Below are 19,837 nucleotides of genomic sequence, written 5' to 3'. Positions count from 1 at the left end.
GAGTAGATGGTCAATCCGACTGGGTCTTGGTCTTCTTCCTGCTTCTTTCTTTCTTTATTTTTGAGGAAATTGCAGCGATGGTGTTTTAATTTTAACTCAATTGTAACAACGATTTCTCAACTAAAAGTTCATTATCATTAGTTCTTCAACTCATTAAATGCATCTATGTTTCTTAAACTAAAAATTCATCACCATTGGTCTCTTAACTTTAATTCAACTAGAGAAATGATTCATCAACTTTAACCCAATTGAATCGATGGTCCCTCAACTTTAATCTAATTGTAGCAATGATCCTTCCAATATAACTTGTTTTGACAAAATTCTAACGAAGTTGACGAAAAAGACTATAGCTACACGTTTTGATGAGTTGAGGAATCTCAATTGTAGCAATGATTATTCCAACATAACTTATTTTGATAAAATTCTAACGAAATTGACCATAATTACACGTTTTGATGAGTTGAATGATCAATGGTAATAAATTTTTAATTAAGAGACCATTACTTTAATTTAATTAAAGTTGAAGGACTATTTCTACAATTTACTCTTTTTTTTTTGCTTTGCCGAAATGATTTGAATGGGGTTTTATTGTGGACAGAATAAACTGGGGAGTCAAATAAATTTGTGGGAAATGAATAACTGAACGTCCATGTCCTTGTTTCTTTCTACGGTCTGTATTTTAGCATTAACATTAGCTTGAGTCAGTGGGGGACCAAGCATGAAATCATTGGTTAATTTTTATTCTAACAACTTCAAAAACTTAATATATATTTGTTTGTAAATTATATTTGATCTCTATAAACGGTTAAGGCAATTACAATCTCCTCCTCCTATTTTTTCTATTTTCTTCTACTATTTTAGTGACATATGTCGGCATATATTGACATGAATTAAAAAATGTCTAGTAGGTGATTGACGAAAGGGCCGAATACAATTTTTTTAATTAATATTATGATTTCATTATTTGAAAATGCTAGATACGTCACTGACTATACTTTTATAAGTTTAATGTATTAATATCACACTCATGAGTTTAATATTACACTCATGAGTTAAAAATCATTCTATTAGATGAGACTGCAAACACTTTTTTAGTCACTTAGTATTACAGTCTAATGATATTCATTTGTACTTATAAGTGAGAGGTTTTAAGTTCGATTCTTGCCAAAGGCGAATTTGAACCACATTATTGTTAGCTCATTGTAAGGCTAAGTCTATTGCGAGAATCGAACCTAAGACAATAGTACTAAGTGCCATCGAACTAATGAGTATATTGGTATCACACTCAAATTTTGTGACCTATTGTAAAAATATTATTCCTATATAAAATTTTAATATGCTAGTACTATACTCACTTTTTCTAACTGTGGAAAACCTTAACCTTGATGTTATATTATTACGTTCTCTAAAAAGAACATCGTATTATGTAATCTATAAAATATGATTAAAAATAAGAAAAACTAATGAAAATGACTTGAAAACTTTGAATTTTAATGATAAGGACAAAATAAAAGGTAAAGTAAATAGTACCAAATTAACTTTTTAATGTAAACATATAATTTTTCGTTAACATAAAATACCAGTAGCTTTTCTTTAAAGTTCCAAAAAAATAAAATCCCTCTAGCATTTTCCTATTCGTTATTGTATTTTAATATCGGTGATGGTAACTACGGTGTATCATACCATCCATAAGGTCTATGGCAGACAATGACAGCCAGCTCTTATCTCCAACATAAACGGATAGGTAGAGCAATTGCTCAAAATCGTTTATTTGCAGAGAGCTCCATCAATGGCGACAAGCACCACGCCTTCGTCCCTCATGCTAACGTACGCCTCCTCTTACGCGCACCCACATGACCTCACTCCCTCTCTCGTCTCCTTCCAGCCCAAGCCCCTCTTCAAAACCTTCTGCCTCTGCCCGCTGGCTCTAAGGCCTCGAGAGAGAGAACCAAGCAAATGGTCCAATTCCGAGCCTCACCGAGTGGCCGCGGCGGCTCTGACGGCGGAGGCAGAGGTGGAGGAGGATGTGGACGAGAAGGAAGGAGTGAAAGGAGGTGATGGGTCTGTTGCTGTTGCTGTTTCTGTTCCTTCAAAGCCCAAGAAAGGGAAGGCTGCATTGCTTTTGAAGAGAGACAGAGTGAGTCTTTTTCTTGTTTTCTTCTGCAAGTTCGGATTTTTCATTGTTTTGAGGGTGAAATTTGATTTTTTGGGTTATCTCGTTGGTGGGTTTTTCTTTCTTACATTTAGTTTTTCTTTTGTAGATTATCGGTTAGTTCGGCGAATACTTGTTTGTTATGGTTCTTTAAATTCTAAAAGTCAAGGAATTGATTTGAGTAATTAAGGTCACTTCGTTATCTCGGAGAAGAGACTGGTTCTGCAAAATTTGATATTTACATCCTTAAAGTTTGACGGATTTCCCATGTTTTGGATTGGAGAATGCCCTGAAGTTGTGTTTGATAATTTGGTTCTAGTTTATTTTTATGTTTATCATTTATGTTGTTAGATATATTCCTGCAATGTCCTAGTTTTACGTTGTTCCAAGATTTCGGTAGTGATTCAAGCGTTCAGTTGTCTTCTGTTTAAAATGTCAGACAAGGTCCAAAAGATTCTTGGAAATTCAGAAACTGAGGGAAACCAAAAAAGAGTATGAGCTGCAGCCAGCACTCGCTTTACTGAAAGAAATGACGAGTACGAAATTTGTAGAAACTGCTGAAGCCCATTTCCGCCTCAACATTGATCCAAAGTATAATGACCAACAGCTAAGGGCAACTGTGAGTTTTCGGATCTTGTCGGTCAGAGATATGTTTAGTCTTATCAATGCTTAAGCACTATATTATATTCGTCCATTTGTTGTGGAATTCTTCTACTAGGTAAACCTGCCCAAGGGAACTGGACAGACTGTTAAAGTGGCTGTTCTTACTCAAGGTAGTTCCGGTTCTCAATTTCTCACCTCTGTATTCAAAGTAATTATATCTGTCATTTAGTATGAGCTAAGGAGATGTATAAAGTTAACCATGTATTTGAACCTAGTGGATACAAGTTGGGAATTTCAACCTAGAGAATAAAAAGTAGAGGACCATAACTATGCTGGCAATTTCTGCATTAGCATGTATTAGGCAGGTGGCCCTTAGTCTTGAAACTGTTATCTGAATTCTCTCTAGGTAAATTGTTTTGCTAATTAAGCCTTGAAGGCCAAAACGAGTCACCTTCACTGAGAGGGGTTTTGTTCTCTAATTCTTTTACCTTGGTTGAAAAAAACAGAAGAAATGCTTGCTTTGCTGAAGTGGGGTTTTATTTTCTGTCAAGGGTGCATTTTTTCCAAATGATTTAGTTGGAGGGTTTAGTATAGTATTCCCTTTTCGGTCTTCAAATTGGATTGGAGCAGTATCATTGCTCCTGTAAGGTGTAGTCTGAATATATATTTTCGTTTGCATTTTTTCCTGATGAAAAGGCAATCTCTTAGTCATTTGGGTCCAAAAGAGGGAAAACTTTTGTAAGTTTTTTAGGAATTGTAAGATTTTCTTAAGTCTTTTTAAGAGTAGTCATAAATGGAGCATGTTGTTTTAATATTTAGTCTTGATCTTTTGTTACTTAGGATGTGGGAGATGTACCACTGGCTTGATTTAGCTTATATACACAGAATTAGAGATATATATTCTCTAGATTTAAGCTAGTATGAAAAATGTGTTTGTATCTAATAAATTTGCACCTTCGGTATTTATTGTTTGCTCTCAATAGACATATTGTAGTTTGTTTGAATGTCTTCTACTTTTCCAAAAAAGTGAAATATTCTGGTTCTCATGTGACCCTTCATAATATGCACAAATATTCATGTTCTTTAAGCTTCTTAGCAACTCCTTGAGCTCATTTTATATGACAAGCAGGCATCCATTTGTGCACAAGTTATCTTATGGTTTTGGTTTCATATATTTCATGTCACGTATTATCTTCTTCAATATCTGCAGGTGAAAGGTTTGACGAAGCAAAAAATGCTGGAGCAGATTTGGTTGGTGGAGATGATTTGATACAACAGATAAAAGAAGGATTCATGGAATTTGACAAGCTAATTGCTTCGCCGGATATGATGCCTAAGGTGCTGCCTTCATTATCTTGTTCAATTAAATTATGTGTAGTGTACAGTGAAGTATGTTAATCATTTTCATTTTCTATAGCATCTATAGAAGTAAAGAATTAATTTGGGTCAAATCTAAAATGTTGTGTTCTTTGTTTGTTTTTTGGTTGAACTAGGGTTATATGATTGAAATGAGAAAACTAGTTTTGCTTCAGGAAGACAACTTGTCAGCTTCGTAGTAATTTGGGTCAGATCTAAATCCTGATGTGCATGATGGGATGCGGATGATTATTCTTTGGTTGATGTGGTAAAGTTCATGTTATTCATAAGTGAAATTAAAAGCAAAGAAATTGCATCAATATCTGAAAACATATCTTGCGGGCACCTAAAGCGCTCATATTATCTCATAATGAGACACCACCCACCAAGACTGAATAATTATAAATAAGAATGTAAAAGCAATAGGTGCTGCCCAGTTTTCCTTGTGACTTGTTCACATGGAGTTAAAAAAGCTGCTCAAGTTAGACTGACTTTTCGGGGTCTGCTTTTAGGATTCTACCAGCTTGCTTTCTTAACTTTTACCTTTTAATCATATTTTGAGTCACTGTTCTTTAACGTGAAGCAATTCACAATTTCTTTTCTGTATCTGTTGCTTCTGTGGTTTTCATCGGCTGGAAACTATGATCTCCAGTAATTTTTCTTCATACTGTATGTGCTACTGTTCTCAGGTTGCTAGCCTAGGAAAGATTCTAGGACCACGAGGGCTCATGCCAAATCCGAAAGCTGGTACTGTCACGCCTAATATACCACAGGTATGGTTTGTTTTGCGACATTTTCGTTTCCTTTCTGCACTTGTGTGGATATGCTTTCTTACACTAAACCCTTAATCTTAGCTATTGTTTTAGTTCTTTCCTGATGCCTTAATGTATATGCGTGGCATCTATATATCTGGCACAGTAAGAGTAATGAAATGAGGAAATCCGTAAGAAGAATAAACTGATATACTGACACACAGAAGAGGGTCTAATATTCAAGACAACCTACGGTGGTCATCCATGGTTGTACAGGAATGGATTTACTTGTGGCGGGGCAACATTACAAGGAGTTTGATTTCTTAGCCTACTGAATTAAAAGGGTTTACTCGTATTCTCTGTTTCAGGCCATAGCAGAATTCAAGCAGGGGAAAGTTGAATATAGAGCAGATAAAACTGGTATAGTTCATTTGCGGTTTGGAAAAGCCGACTTTCCTGAAGAAGACCTTCTCGTGAACTTGCTAGCAGCAGTTGTACGTTCTTCACTTCTTATTTCCTAATTTCGATTGCCATCTGAACTCCACCCACTTGGCCATGAAATTTAATCTACTTATATTTTTTACCTGGCAGAAATCGGTAGAAGCAAATAAACCACCAGGTGCAAAAGGTGTTTACTGGAAGAGTGCACATATATGCTCGTCAATGGGGCCTTCCATCCGGTTAAATATAAGGGCGATGCTCGATTTCAAGCTTCCAACAAATGCTTGAAGAACACTAACCACCTGTACACATGTTGTCGTTATATTGTTCATTCAGCCTCTTAGCTGCCACTGTCGAATATTTGCCAATGTAGTTAGTAAAGACGGCTGGGGAGAGTAAGGGATGAAGGCAGAGGGTGACCTCGATACGTTTGTATCTAGGGTAAGTCAGAGCATGCGAGTTTCATCTACTCTGAGTGAGAAAGGCCATGTACTAATTTTGTGATCGATATTATCAACTCGTCACTTTGGTTTCTTGTTTATGAATGAGAGAAATTTCATAGTATATGCGATGTTTTTTTTTTTTGAACGATGATATTATTTACATTAAGGAGAGTATATGCGATGTATATCAGGTATCGAGCTATTGATCTCAGTTGAGAGTCGGGACCAGGTGGTTGTTTAACCAGAGAACAATGCCACTGCAGCCAGCCATCATTTGAAACGAATCATTTCTCCTTCCTATTAAGTTGTAAGCCAAAAAAAAAACAAAGCTAAACGTACACAAAAGCTAACAGTCACCCTCCAAGACAGCCATCATTCTAATTTACACAGGGATGAACACGGGGTGTACTAAGCCACGCTTATGTGAGTGCAACTTTACGAAAATTCCTCATCGAAAGGTAATTGTTATTTCAGCGTCCCCTTTTTCCAAGAATGTTTCTGTAGCTATCGCCCTCACTCCAGTCTGAAATAAGAAAAAGGAATGAATTTTTGGTGAGTATCGCATATGTTCGACAAATTAATAGATACTACTGACTGCTAACTCTCAAGTAGAACTTTCACCTCCATTCGCCCATGAACCAGCATAGGGGCCAGTTTTTATGTTCAAAACACTGCACTCGTCACTGTAAACCAGATCTGGTAGCAACTTCGGGGTAAGCAAGAAACACCTGAATAACAGTGACAGAAACCAAAGCTTAAGTGACCTTTTACATATGATAAGCACAATTGGCTTTGTCCACTGCAAATTATAAGACAATATAATCATATAAGCTCATGTCCTCCATTGGTCACACAATCTTGCAATTTCTTTGGTTCATACTAGAAGCAGAAACCTTTTTGTTAACCTCGATATTCACTACTGTTAGGAGCAGCTAAAAGAGAAGTGCACGATGAGAGATGGACTACACATGTTATCCTTCCAATTTATAAAGGGAGCTGCCACACACCCAAAACATCATTTTGCACTACTTCCAATTAATAATGACGCATTATATAAGTATTTCTAGTTTCTCAAGTCGCCTTCTAAAACAGAGCAAAATACAGACAGATAATAATTCGCACCAAGAAACAGACACAGATAATTATCACAAGTTATGCATAGTTGCTCTTACTGTGGTGTATTTGGTTGAGATGCTGCTCTTACCAACTGCTGGAACATATTTCTTTCATTTATCGGATCCATCCCTGAAAACATATTAAAAACACAGCAATGATTTATTTTGAGATAAAGAAAATTGATTGGACGAAAAATAGAAGATAACACTCTGCTGTGCAACCAAACCTTGATTTATCTCATCAACCACCCTAAACGGGCAATTTGTAAGGTCTTGAAGAGAAACAAGATAAAGTATAGTTGAAACCGAACGCTCCTACAAATGGGAATTTGAAGGCCACAATAAGGCAAAACTGTTGTAGTCAAATCAATAACTCAAGAATACAGCAAGTGTAATACCCCTCCGGATTGATGGTGGGCACTGAGAACTTGTAGCTGCCCCGCTTGCCTGATGGCCATAATGTCAAACGAATGAAATTGTGTACAGAAGCAATGCATAACTTTTAAGCAGGTTACACATAACAAATCAGCAACTGTGATTTCATCTTAGTGCAATAGAACAAAAACAATATAGATACTACTAAGCTTGGAATCTATCAGAGTTATGCTGAACCAGGCTTGGAATTAGTCCTGGTTCCGACATAACTATGATAAATTAAATTACACTACTATGATAAATTAAATTACACTTCCCAACTTAAAACGACTAGTAGTAGCACCATGAAAGTACAGAAACAGGAACAAAATTGAAATTACCTGAATTTTACTTTTATAAGTATCCCATATTGGTCGAAGTCAATTTCATGCTCATCTGAGAAGAAACATGAAATTACAAAAGTTCAAAATAAAATAATAATAAAAAAAATACTTCTAGACAGTGCAATGCTAAATACCCAATAAAACTTCCCCTGCAACCGCCATCTCTTGGAAGTTCCTACTGAAAGTCTCATTTATCTGAGCAACAAGGCTTCTTAATGTTGGGAGCCAAGTTCCCTGCAAATAATTTACAATCAGGAAACAACAAAGATTATTAGCAAAACATACACTAATGCAAGTGGCATATATGCATACTGACATGAAAGAGGGAAATAAAGGAAAACGAAGAAACAAGAATATGAAAGTAGTTTGACATAAATATTTAGAATTTTAAAACTGTTCAGGGCTGTTGGTCTGAAAATTTATTCAACATGACCTTTTCAGACCTAGCAATACAAGTGAGTATTGGCAAAGGCCAAACTTGTCTAATTATTTTGGAATCTGTCGTTTGTGGCAAACTAATGAACTGTAGGAGGTTAGCAGCATAAAGAAACTGCTGTTTCCATGGAGATTGGAGACTGTAAAATGCATATAATTACAACCTAACGCCAAAGACCAAAACTCAGGTGAATTCCAAGTAACATAAGAGACAAGCTGTTATGGTAATAGAATGCAAATGTGATATGTTTATCCTGAAACATGAACAGTGGGTGCAGGCCTAAATAAACTTAAACAAAAGAAAATTTCAAGTCAATTGTGGTGGCTTTTCTGAAACCATCATAATCCATTTAACAATTCCCATCATCCATCATTGAGTGCGTCCTACAGTTTATTGTGGTGACTCTGGTTGGATTGGTTAAAGCAATAGTTCAAACGGCCAAAGTATTGTGGTCTAAGTGTTCATCGAGGAGACCAACATCAACTTGACAAAATAGTCGTTAAGGTAACAACTAAGCATCACTAACCTTCTTGCTTTCAGATTACCTACTTCAGCTATTCAGCTAAGCTACTCATTAAGGTAACAACTAAACTTGGCTAACCTTCTTTATGAAAAAATAAAATAAAACAAAGCATTACTCACTTTCAGATTATCCACTTCAGCTATACACCTACTAAGCTCTGTTTTATCAGCTTCCAGTTTCGCTGAATATTCTTCAATCTGTATTATAATTGTACGTAAGAGTGATGAACTTAAAAAAGAAACTAGGGGGAAAACAGCTACCAGAGACGGCAAAAATATACCTTCTGCTGACGGTCTTCATATTCTTTCAGTATATTTTGATTTAGAAAAAGAATAGAATTAGCTTGAGAAATATTTTCCTGTATAGCAGCTTCCAATTCTTCAATTGTAGTAGGCATCTGGAGACAAAACAGACAAAGAAATCAACTTTTTTTAGGTTACAAAAGAGCTGTTAAATTTTGAATAAAATAATAAAAGTGCAAATGGAGAGAGATTAGATAAACTACAGATTTTACATGGTTGACCATTAGGGCCATGTTCATATGAGAGGAACTTAAATGTTATAAGGAAATAGAAAGTGCAAATCCTGAGGCCCATGTCAATATTCCAATTGGTTCAATGGTTGAACCAGGTCGGGCTCATATGATAAGTCACAGTGCCCAGCTTGTCCTACTTATAAAGTTTATGCATGGAAGTAAGCTTTGGACAAATCCATAGGCTCAGATTATTAGAAAACCATAAAACTCATAATAGCAGATCAAGGCCATAGCTCCTTATCAATGTACAACTCAATCACAAAAGAAACACATCAAATTTAGTCCTAATAATTGCGCTTCATAGAATGGTGTTCTGTTATACCAAATAAGCCCATAAGCTCCCAAGATCTAGCTAAGAAGCTACTTGATTACCTTACTGTTTTTTATGTATCCAAATACTGGCTTCATACATAAGAAATTTCACACAATAAAGCAGCTAGACGTTTCTCTTGGTGTCAGGTCAACGGATCTTCTCAACGAACACTCCTATAGTGGTTTAGTACCCCGAAAGTTTACACGGATTAACAGTTTAGGACCTCATGTTCAAAATTTATTGTAATACTACATAATGCTACCTTTTATCGTCCATTTCACACACGCCAATCAATCAGCCAACAAGCCCATTATATGGATTTGGGTATGATTTAGATAAGTTGTGAACATTGGGCACTAAACTGATAATCGATGTAACTTTTGGGAAGTGAAAATAACTTCAGAACATTATATACAGCAAAACAAAAACACCTGAGCACCTAGCACACAAGTTTTTGATACCAGTTAACCAGTCGACTCACTTCACGGAATTAACTGGCCACCACCCACACTATATAGTTTGTGCCATTTACTCCTTATATTCAAGCAGAAGTTATATTTTCCATGCATTAGAATTAACTCATTATATAGAAAACCTCAAGAAATTCCTTCTGAAGTGCTGGAGTGATCATCGCAATGGATTCTGCATTCTTCTTGGCTGCTAAAAGTTGCTGTCGGCAATCCTCCTCTGCCTTCTTACCTGGACAAGAAGCAAAAAAGCAATAATTAGCATTACTGACATTGAGTTTTCTACTGTAAATCTTTAATCTTTTTTTTTTCAATAAGAAACAATTTTATTAGCAGGTGAAAATCGAAGACATATACATGTACTGATAATTCAAATGTTATCCTCTTTCTTTCAAAGGCATCCCTCTCTAGAAGTTCCATACTTCAGTGTGCGTAAGGACCAACGAATTGGATTAGATAACCAATTCAATATTCTGATTGTTTTTAAGACAAAAGAACTATGATAAATTACTTTAGAACAAAAATAATAGAGTGGCTACAATACATGCATGTATTTAATACATTAACCATCTAATTGTCACGTATGGTTAGATTTGATATTCTCTCTTTTTGGTGCATATATGACCGTTTAGATGGTGAATATATAAAATACATGTACAGTAGCCAAGTCCTAAAATTAAAGCACAATTATACACTACCAAAAAAAGTGAAAAACAACTTTATGTGTAGATCAGACAGTATAAACAACCGCACGGAATGGAAGAACCTCAAAGTGAAAGTAAGGAACCACTTACACTCCTCATGGTGCAGGCTTGCTTGAAGAGCAACCTTTTCATGTTGTTTGATATTAACCTCCATTTCTTTAATCTAAGAAAATGAAAAACAAGCATAAATAAATTAATTAGAACTGAGTATGAACAAATGCATATTATTCAGATACCCCATGGCACAAAAGCTTTACAATAAAAATAAACATGAATCATAAAAAGGCGTATGGTCTAAAGAGATTAAATCTAACAAAGAAATAATTCATTACAGTATAAGGCGCCACCTTTGTTTGCAAACTGAGTAAAAAAAGAACAAGAAAAAGTTTCAAACCATTCATGCCTAAAAGAAGGGGAAATTACATTCTACCTTAACAAAAAGCATTCACTTTAGTTTTATGATTGCATTTTAAGAGTTTTATGATTGTATTTGACAAACTGTCTACGATTTTAAGTAAACTTATTTGTAAATTTTGTAGGCAAACTCAGCATGCAAAAAAATAGTAAAACTCTCAAAGCAGCATGTTCTGGATCATCGTAGAAAATACCTTTGCATCAAACTCAATGACCATCATGTGCTTTTCAGCATAACTTTGTTTGAAAGAAACAGCCTCAGCAAGTAGACTCTGAAAAAAAGACAGCAGAGTTAAAAGTTTGAAGTAACCAAGTCCTAAAACACTTATATCTACCCCAAACATTGGTGTACAACTTAAACCAAACAAAGAACAGAATAAATAAATATGTCCCCTTAAGAATTTAATTTTAGAAGTGTGCCTAAAACCTGACCTTAATTTCCATTGCAGAATGGAACCTGTCAATCATATATTTTGCAGATTGTTCATTGAGCTTCGCCATACTAGTATCCAGGTCATCCTCCTTCTCCATAGATTCTAATTTCTTTTTCCTTTGTGCTGATATCACCAGAGTATACTCATTATGTAAAATGAACAAAAGAAATTAAATACAAAGCTTCTAAAGAGAAAACTTCTAAACCATTATTACTTACCAATACGGTTTTCTATTTCACGTTGTTTTCTCTTCCCATCCTGTACATTTCTGATAATCTCCTCCTAAAATATATATTACGTTGTTCCACATAAGTAAAGGAATTGCATGTCTAACCAAACCCAGTTAATATTAAAGTATAGTTTATATGTTTATAGCATTGAATGCCACCTGCTACACTTATTTCCACATACCCTCTGTTTCTGAAATTTTGCTGCTTCATTTTCTGCTTGTCTTTCCTCAATCTGAAGTGATCTAACAATATCCTGTAAAGCAGTAATAGATTCTTCAAGTTCCCTTTTTTTGGACATCAATGACTCAACTTCCCCAGTCTCCAAACCTGAAAGTAAAATGTACGACCTCAAATCTTTTACCAACGAAGTGTTTGGATTATTTGCTAAACAGAAAAGGATTTGCAGAAACATACCACACAAAAAGAGTTGAGAACGAGTGACTGATTCTACACTGGCAGATCTATGACCACCATATCTTGATACTGACCATCGGTAGTGATTCTCAGGGGTCCAAAAATCTAAAATCCCTAACTTCGAAACCTCATCAGCCCTCTGATCCGTAGTCCTGGACCCAATATACTGAGGAAAAAGGAAGAAACACAAATACATGAGCATTTTTTTATAATAAATTACATGCACAAAAGTTATCAAAATCAAAACACTACCTAACAAATTTCAAACACCGAACTTCATACGGTTGACCTTAGGCGTGGCAAATCGTCATTTTTGTTTATGTACAATACAGTCAATCATCACCAACTCGTCTAATTGATCAGGTCAAGTTACTTAAACACTAACCTCACCCATTTATTTATCACGTCCTGTTTGGAATGATACGGATATATTGTGAATTAGAAACTTGAAACTAAGTTCCATTAATTTCTAATTAACCCGATCACTTATACATTCCTTAAAGAATTGAATCCATTAAGTATGGTTTATTAATAAACCATATACTATAATTTTATAGTTTACATAAGGACTCATACAATACTTATTGGTATATAGTACAACTAAAACGGGCTTATCATGGAAAAGTTATTTTCCTCATGTTTGACACTACCCCAACCTGTTTACCAGTTGTCTTATCATACAACATACAGGTTCGTGTTAAGTAATGGTCACCAAAACCCGTTAACCACATCTTGGGTTCAAGTCGTGTAATGGAATCATGTACATATTTTAGCGTAGTTGAAGTCAACAAGTGCACATAAAATTGTGAACATATATTTAGCACATTATTTTAAATTTTATAACTTTTGCCTGAAGTATATAAGATAAGAGTAAGCTTGGGAATCATACTGATCTATCCAAGCCAAATTGGCTAATCAAAACCTCCTTCACGGCAGTAGGAGCATCAAAAACTTGGTCAAGCCGCGAATAGATCTCCAGTGCACTCATCTGCTCATAAAACACGGAAGTAAACAATAAAAATGTTAACGAGACTAGTTCAAACTTTTTTTTATAAAATATAGCACCAAAAACACACACCTGCTCAGAAATTTGAAAGGGTTCTCTGTGACAAGTTCCATTTCCCGTATAATTTAAAACTGGAACATCAAAGGACTTGAGATTTTTTACCAAAAAGTCCCGGTCACGAGAATCTTGAGTTATGAAAGACTACAAAACATGAAAAAGTAAGATCAACAAATAGGTATTATTAAGCCAACAAATAAATACATGTTTGAGTAACATGTGGAATTCTTTTATGATACTGTGCTCCTAAAAAAACACATAACTATACTGACTCAAAGTAAATTCGAAGTACAACAGTGTATAGGTTACTGGCATCTACCCAACCATCCGCACAAACACAAGCACACACATACACAAACAGAGATTTGGAAAGTAGAATGGTTATATTAAAAACTTAAACAGGATATAAAGCACCCCAAACTTAGGTAAGGAGTTAATTTACATATGTAGTTAACACATGGCTTCACAGTTCTATGCAGGGGAAAGTTGAGATTTAAATCTTGGTTAGAAGGGGGAGAGTTAGGGTAAAGGCTTTAATGTTGCATCCAAACTCACCTATGAGGGTTTAGCATGGATTAGCCAAGATATGTGACATGCCAATGAAATGATCTTTCATCCCAAAACTAAGCCTTCATTAAGTTATCTTGATTACTTTCATCTCTTGCCTTCACTTTGTGAATTAATAAATGGCCAAAATTGTATAGACAACAACTGTTGTAACTCCTTTCATCTACCTTCTTTTGTGTACCCTTCCCAAGCAGCTCCCCCAGTTTATGAAACCAAAGTTCTGATCAGATTGACAGATACACAGGTATAAGCCTTATACCAAACAAACTTGGAAATTCTAGGGGCCCATTTGGGATTGCTTTTTAGCGCCCACTAGAAGCACTTGTATCAGAAGCACAAGAAAATTTTTATTATACAAAGCACTTGAAGGCTCTTCTAGGAGAAGAACCTGGTAGACCTGGTGGCCAGGTGCTTTCCAGAAAGCCCCAAACAGTGCTTTTTGAAGCCAGGAGCACTTTTGGTTACTTAATATTGCTTTTGGCTATCTGAAAGCACTTTTAGCCCTTCCAAAAGCATTTTCAGACAGGCCCTTAATCACGTAGGAGTTAGAAGCCTGACATTTGATGTTAGGTAAATACAAGTAGATTAAAAAAATCTAACATAAATTACATAATACAAATGCATTTACCTTCCACATGTAATTAGGAACATGACCACCTAAGTAGTCAGCGTGAACTCGATCTGGCACATTAACCTGAGTATGCATGCACCCAGAGGAGCATTATCAATAATTTGTAAATTCAAATTCTTCAGTGAACACGACAATGTTATGATTTAAATACATACCTCAAGCAAAACAGGGCCATACACCTCCTTATTGAACTGATGACGATGTTCTTGCAACCATTTATAAGCATCAACTATTTTATCTGCTCCAGAATTTTTTAATACTTGTAAGAGTTTACCATTTTTATTTTCCATCTCCTTCAACCTGAAAAGGATACAGTAAACGATGTTTGAATTAACAATACAAAGGCATGTGGACAGGATTTGACGTTGAAGCAAATATTACTTATCCAGGCAGGTGTTTAGGGAAAGTTTCTTTTGATTTAAAAATTTTTCCTTCTCCGACTTCTTATCCCTCTTTTCCTTTGCAGAAACTTCTAGATCCACAATTTGAGCATGCAATCTCGCCTGATCAGCAATATTTACTCAGTAACGGGAGGGAAGAACTTAAACAAATCATAAGTCTAATAACCAGCAAAAAAAAGAAACATGTTAGTTTACAAATTTAAAAATTGAGAATAATAATCAAATGACTCTAATAAACAATTGCGCTACAATGTTCATAGGAAACAAAACCAGAAACTAGGCACATATTTGATTGAAAAGACTAATAAACAGTGTGCTAACTGTTCCTAGGCAAACAAATCCAAAGTCTAATAACCCAACAAAACTTGATTGAAAAACATTGGCAAGGGAACCATGACTTCTCAAAACTGGTTTGCACAAAAGTAGTTTCATTCATGTTAATGGCTAAAAATCTGATCCATTTATGTTAATCACACCAGGGACTGCCTGAAGATCCTGAAATTTTGAGACTGAATCCATAACTTACAATTTCATCTGTAGGGGCCGCATAAGGAGTCAGATTTTCAAGTTCTAGTTCAGCAGCAGCTAGATCCTCTTTTGCTTTTGAGATCCTTTGTTGACGAGATTCTTCTTGCTTCTTCAATTCTTCCATTTCGTTGTATTTTTCTTTTATTAACACTCCCTATAAACATGTGGATGAAATTGAAGCACAATAAAAATTCAATTATCCACACTACAAACTAGGGAAGGGCTAAAATCACATTAAGCAAATAAAGTACCATGTTATCATACCAAGCGGTTCACATTTTCCAAAAGTCTCATTCGTTTGTTTGCATTTTCACTAATGTTTTTTACTACTTTTGTACTCTTAGACTCCATCACCACTCTCTCTTGTTTTTGTTTCCTGCAGCAGGTAAAACATTATTACACTAGAAAGTAAAATAATAGCAAATCATTGCAATAAACAGACTGTATATCTCATGTCAATATATTGTGCATGAATATATCATCTAAATGAAGTGATCGTACTCAATAGGTTCTTTCAGTTGATTTAGAGTTCTTGCAGCTTTCTCCAACTTCTTCTTTGCATCCTTTTCCTGCTCCATAGCTTCCATGCATTCAGCCTTCTTCATATCATACTTCAGCCATGGCAATTTTTTTTTCATGGTATCAGCCTGTAGATGACATCAAGAAGAAATCTCAGTTCCAATTTAATTATGTGGGAAGCAGAAGAGCGTTTTCTCTTTGGGGGATGAGGAGGGGATTATCGAGTCAGATGGAGTTCAATTTTTTTTTTTACTACCTTGAGAACTATAAGGGAGATGGGATGAGGATTTATGGGATAAAGTCGAATTCTCATTGTCGCCATTATGGGCTTCAGTTTCACCTGCATTTGGGGATCTAGCTTTCCTTCCTATGGTCTGATGAACCACATTTATCTTTCAGTGTTTTCCTTCAGATGTTTGGTTTGTGAGGTTCTGTGCTATTTTGTGGATGGTGAATCTGATTGTATTTGAGTATGTGTACTAGCGCTCAATGGATATCTTGTCCACTTCATTGTGTGTGTATGTGTTGTAAAAATCTTTACTAAGAGTTTGTATCTTATCATAAAAATACACTGTCATTCAGTTCATATAACAAAACCAAAAAGACAAACCTTTGCAAGAAGTTCCTCTCTTTGGCGGACACGCTCAACATCTTTCTCTTGTTCAGCATTCAGTGCCTTCAACTGATTCAAAGTTTCTCCATTTTTTTCAACGGCCTAAATCAAAAAGACAAAATGTCTAAATAACGTGATAAAGCTAATTAACATTGTATAACATAAGGACAAATTAAAAACCCACTTGCTCAATTCTTTTCAATTTCTTGCTTTGCTCAATAAGTGCACGATGTTGGATCGGCAATTGAGGATCTCCTACAGCCTTTTCAGTCTCTTCTAAAAGTTGCACTGGAGATAATTTGGCGAACTCACAGACACGATCTTGTGGTAAAAACTACAAGCACACCCCCAAAAATAAAAAGGAGAAAAATGATAAAAAAAAAAAGAAAGAAAGAGAGGAAATTACTGACCTAAATTCATAATTTAGCTCCAAAATTGTTAGCAATAGTTTCAAATAGCATCATAAAAATAAGTTAAAACTGAAATATCTAAGAGGGAGACAAATAACAGGAAATCAAATAAACAATGTCATATCCATGCATTAATACACTCGCAATAAACAACTTGACAACTAGATTGTTATTATATGTGCATCCCCAGACAACCTTTACTACTACAACATATAATTTACCCATTCTTCTCAACATTAGTCCATTCAGAAGAATTTGGAATGGATAGGAATGCTCAATTAAGATGAAAGACAAAAGTATACCCCTAGATAAACCATTATTTAGCGCACGCTCTAATCAAAATAAAAAAGGAGTGGCATTTCAAACAGGATCATGCAACAAAGGATCTCAATTTTACTAGCACAGCAAGTACAAACAATGGAATGCAGAAGAAGTGAAATATAAAGGTCTCTTCCAATAATTTACTGCCTATAATAAGACTGAACCAATGCACCGCTATATGAGCAAACACTCCTCATCTTTCTCAACTTTAAGAAAATACTTTGCATCCTTCCTATAATTTTAAAGACCGAGGCGCCAAATACAAAAAAATAAAGCCTCAACTTTGTGAGGATATTGAGTAACAGTTTCTACAATCTATTGCAGTCCTTACTAAGTAAATTTTCTGTCTGTACATATACTCTGAAACTGTACAGTACCAAGTTTGTAAAAGTACTGCCTATTCTATGCAAGTATAACCTTCAAAATGTTGTCTTCTACTAAAAACTAAAAAACAATGAAGAATACTGATTAAGCTTATAAATTCAACAGTCACAAAATTCATTTACAAGGTCCAGATATTCAAAAGGAATATTAACAAACAAAAACATGTGCATGCATATCAAAAGTCATATTGCATCCACATATAAAAGCTACAGAATTAAGGCACGCCCTGATCTGAAGTTAATTATTAGAAACAAACTCACTTGAGTTAAATTGTTGACTTGAACATTAAACCTTTGAGTGATTTCAACCACATCCTTTTTAGGCACCGCTCTTCCTGAAATACAAAGAAAACTGATAAATCAGTATTTGATATTACTCCTGTGCCTTCTTAATAAACAGTCTTAATTTGGAAAGTAGTTTATTTCCCTTGATAATGCATGATAGTGAATCAAGACATATCATCCACTTTTCCCACTGTCTTGCAGACTTGTAATTAAAAGTTAAAACTGATACAATTTGAAAAGAAAACAAGCTTGTATACAAGTACCTCACTTATGCTGAATGAAGACAAGAATAAGTGCAAAATAGGAGCTACATGCATGGAAGCACAATTCTTGGAATGGAAATTAATGCATAAGATGATTTTCAGAAACTACTATAACCCGGGTCAGAGCATGTAGGTTAAACATCCTCCGTTCTCTGGGAAAATGTCAGTTAAACATGATACTTTAAGGGGCTACTAACAAGTATACAAACACTTCTCTTAATGGCTATAAGCCACCTCAAGCTATTGCTTAAAGATCACTGTTTGTTGGTCCATAATATATTCAAGAGAAATGATAAAATAATTAACTTTTTACACATGCAAAACTACTTACCATTGTATAACCATTCAGACTTGTTACGTGTATCAATCTTACGCATAATTTCAATATGCTCCTCTTCGGTGTCCCCTCTCAAGGTTATTTTAATATAACCGGACGCTTCACCACGCTTCACATATGCTCCAACACTGGTCGCCCTTCCAAGTAGCTGTAGTTACCAAACTCCTCTTCTTTATATATTGTTTACCAAAAACAAACTTAAGAAATGCAACAAAACACATTCCCTGATATTAACTAACCTGAGGCTCACCACCAAGACCCAGTGCTATTGCACATACAAGAGAACTTTTTCCAGCCCCATTTGGTGCAATTACAAGGTTTAGACGAGGGGCCGGTTTGCACATTATGTGACCAAAGGTCATAAAATTATGGAGTTCAATCTTAGTTATGCTTCCTGGCTTATAGTCATCTTCACCCCTGAAAGAAAGAGATGATAAGCATTAAACCTTGACATCATTGCTGAACTAATCAAAACAACACAAAGGAAATAAATTTCACTATCACATTTTCTGTATACCAGAAAAAATTGAATAGTATCTTCTTGATTTAACACACTACGAAGTCAGTTCAAGACAGCTAAATAGATATCTTGTTGCTTCAGCATTGACTCAGAATTTCTATAGGTCCCAAATGACAAAATTTTATATCTTTACCACTGTACTACTACTACATTTAGAAAAAAATAAAATTAAAAATAAAATTGTGTTAAGCAGAATAAGGTTTTACGGTGAATTCCATAATCCTCAGTTTAATTTCTTAACATAATAATGGAAGACAAAAGAAAAAGTTAAACATTTCATTTAATAATAATTAATAAAGCAAAAAATAAACACAGACATTAAATTTTCTGGGTAACCAAACAGACAGTAAGAAAAAATGCAATTAGAATTAAAAAAAAACCTAATTCTGACGAACTGGATACCAGAAAACATAAAAAGAACGTCAATTTCAAAGTCAATTTCAAAAGTGGAGTGAAACGAGTCTCCAGACCTTGTAATTTTGGGGCGCTTTGCGCGACTCTCCGCCATTCTTGAACTTTGCAGTGCTACTTTCTGATTCTTCGAGGAATTGGGGGTTTTGTGGTCAATATGTGAAACCCTAGGTGGTGATCGATTTGGGTCGGGGAAGTAAGTAAAAACCTAGGGCTTTGGGAAGAGTAAGAGAGAAGAATTGGCGCCAAAAGAGAAAAAGTGGGGTATGTGTTTTATAAGCCGCAGCAATTAGAGAGAAATGCATTTTTATTTTATTTTTGATAAAAAAAAAAAAACAGCGACTGACTTCGTTACGACATTGTATTATTTTTGGGGTAAAAAAAATTGACAAATACATTTCAGTCTCTTGTAATCATTATCATCACAGTGTGATATAATTCACCAACGTCAAAAATCAAAACTAAAACGTAATATATGAAACATGTTAAATATTA

General features: G+C 35.1%; 2 protein-coding genes across 2 annotated transcripts; one reads left to right on the top strand and one right to left on the bottom strand.

The window, feature by feature from the left end:
• Positions 1-1,679: 1,679 nt before the first annotated feature.
• LOC103438449 (large ribosomal subunit protein uL1c-like) lies at positions 1,680-5,868 on the top strand. The gene is made up of 7 exons (XM_008376992.4): positions 1,680-2,137; positions 2,592-2,771; positions 2,871-2,925; positions 3,966-4,093; positions 4,801-4,884; positions 5,232-5,357; positions 5,455-5,868. The coding sequence occupies exons 1-7, from the start codon at positions 1,790-1,792 to the stop codon at positions 5,590-5,592; spliced, it is 1,059 nt and encodes a 352-aa protein (XP_008375214.2). The 5' UTR covers positions 1,680-1,789; the 3' UTR covers positions 5,593-5,868.
• Positions 5,869-5,980: 112 nt separating this feature from the next.
• Positions 5,981-19,608, bottom strand: LOC103428403 (structural maintenance of chromosomes protein 5). Its single transcript, XM_029105092.2, has 30 exons — positions 19,402-19,608; positions 18,651-18,828; positions 18,406-18,559; positions 17,788-17,861; positions 16,597-16,746; positions 16,410-16,514; positions 15,782-15,927; positions 15,545-15,656; positions 15,279-15,434; positions 14,733-14,854; positions 14,507-14,651; positions 14,349-14,414; positions 13,169-13,297; positions 12,980-13,078; positions 12,091-12,256; positions 11,858-12,003; positions 11,665-11,728; positions 11,445-11,569; positions 11,207-11,284; positions 10,689-10,761; positions 10,023-10,126; positions 8,860-8,976; positions 8,699-8,776; positions 7,755-7,854; positions 7,618-7,672; positions 7,261-7,309; positions 7,090-7,177; positions 6,920-6,992; positions 6,369-6,475; positions 5,981-6,270 (listed from the first exon to the last, which is right to left on the bottom strand). Exons 1-30 carry the CDS (start codon positions 19,437-19,439, stop codon positions 6,218-6,220), a joined length of 3,150 nt encoding a protein of 1,049 aa, XP_028960925.1. The 5' UTR covers positions 19,440-19,608; the 3' UTR covers positions 5,981-6,217.
• Between the last annotated feature and the right edge of the window lie 229 nt (positions 19,609-19,837).

This window comes from Malus domestica, chromosome 07, assembly GCF_042453785.1.
Source record: "Malus domestica chromosome 07, GDT2T_hap1".
Lineage (NCBI taxonomy): Eukaryota > Viridiplantae > Streptophyta > Magnoliopsida > Rosales > Rosaceae > Malus > Malus domestica.
This window is presented reverse-complemented; position numbering and strand designations above follow the sequence as displayed.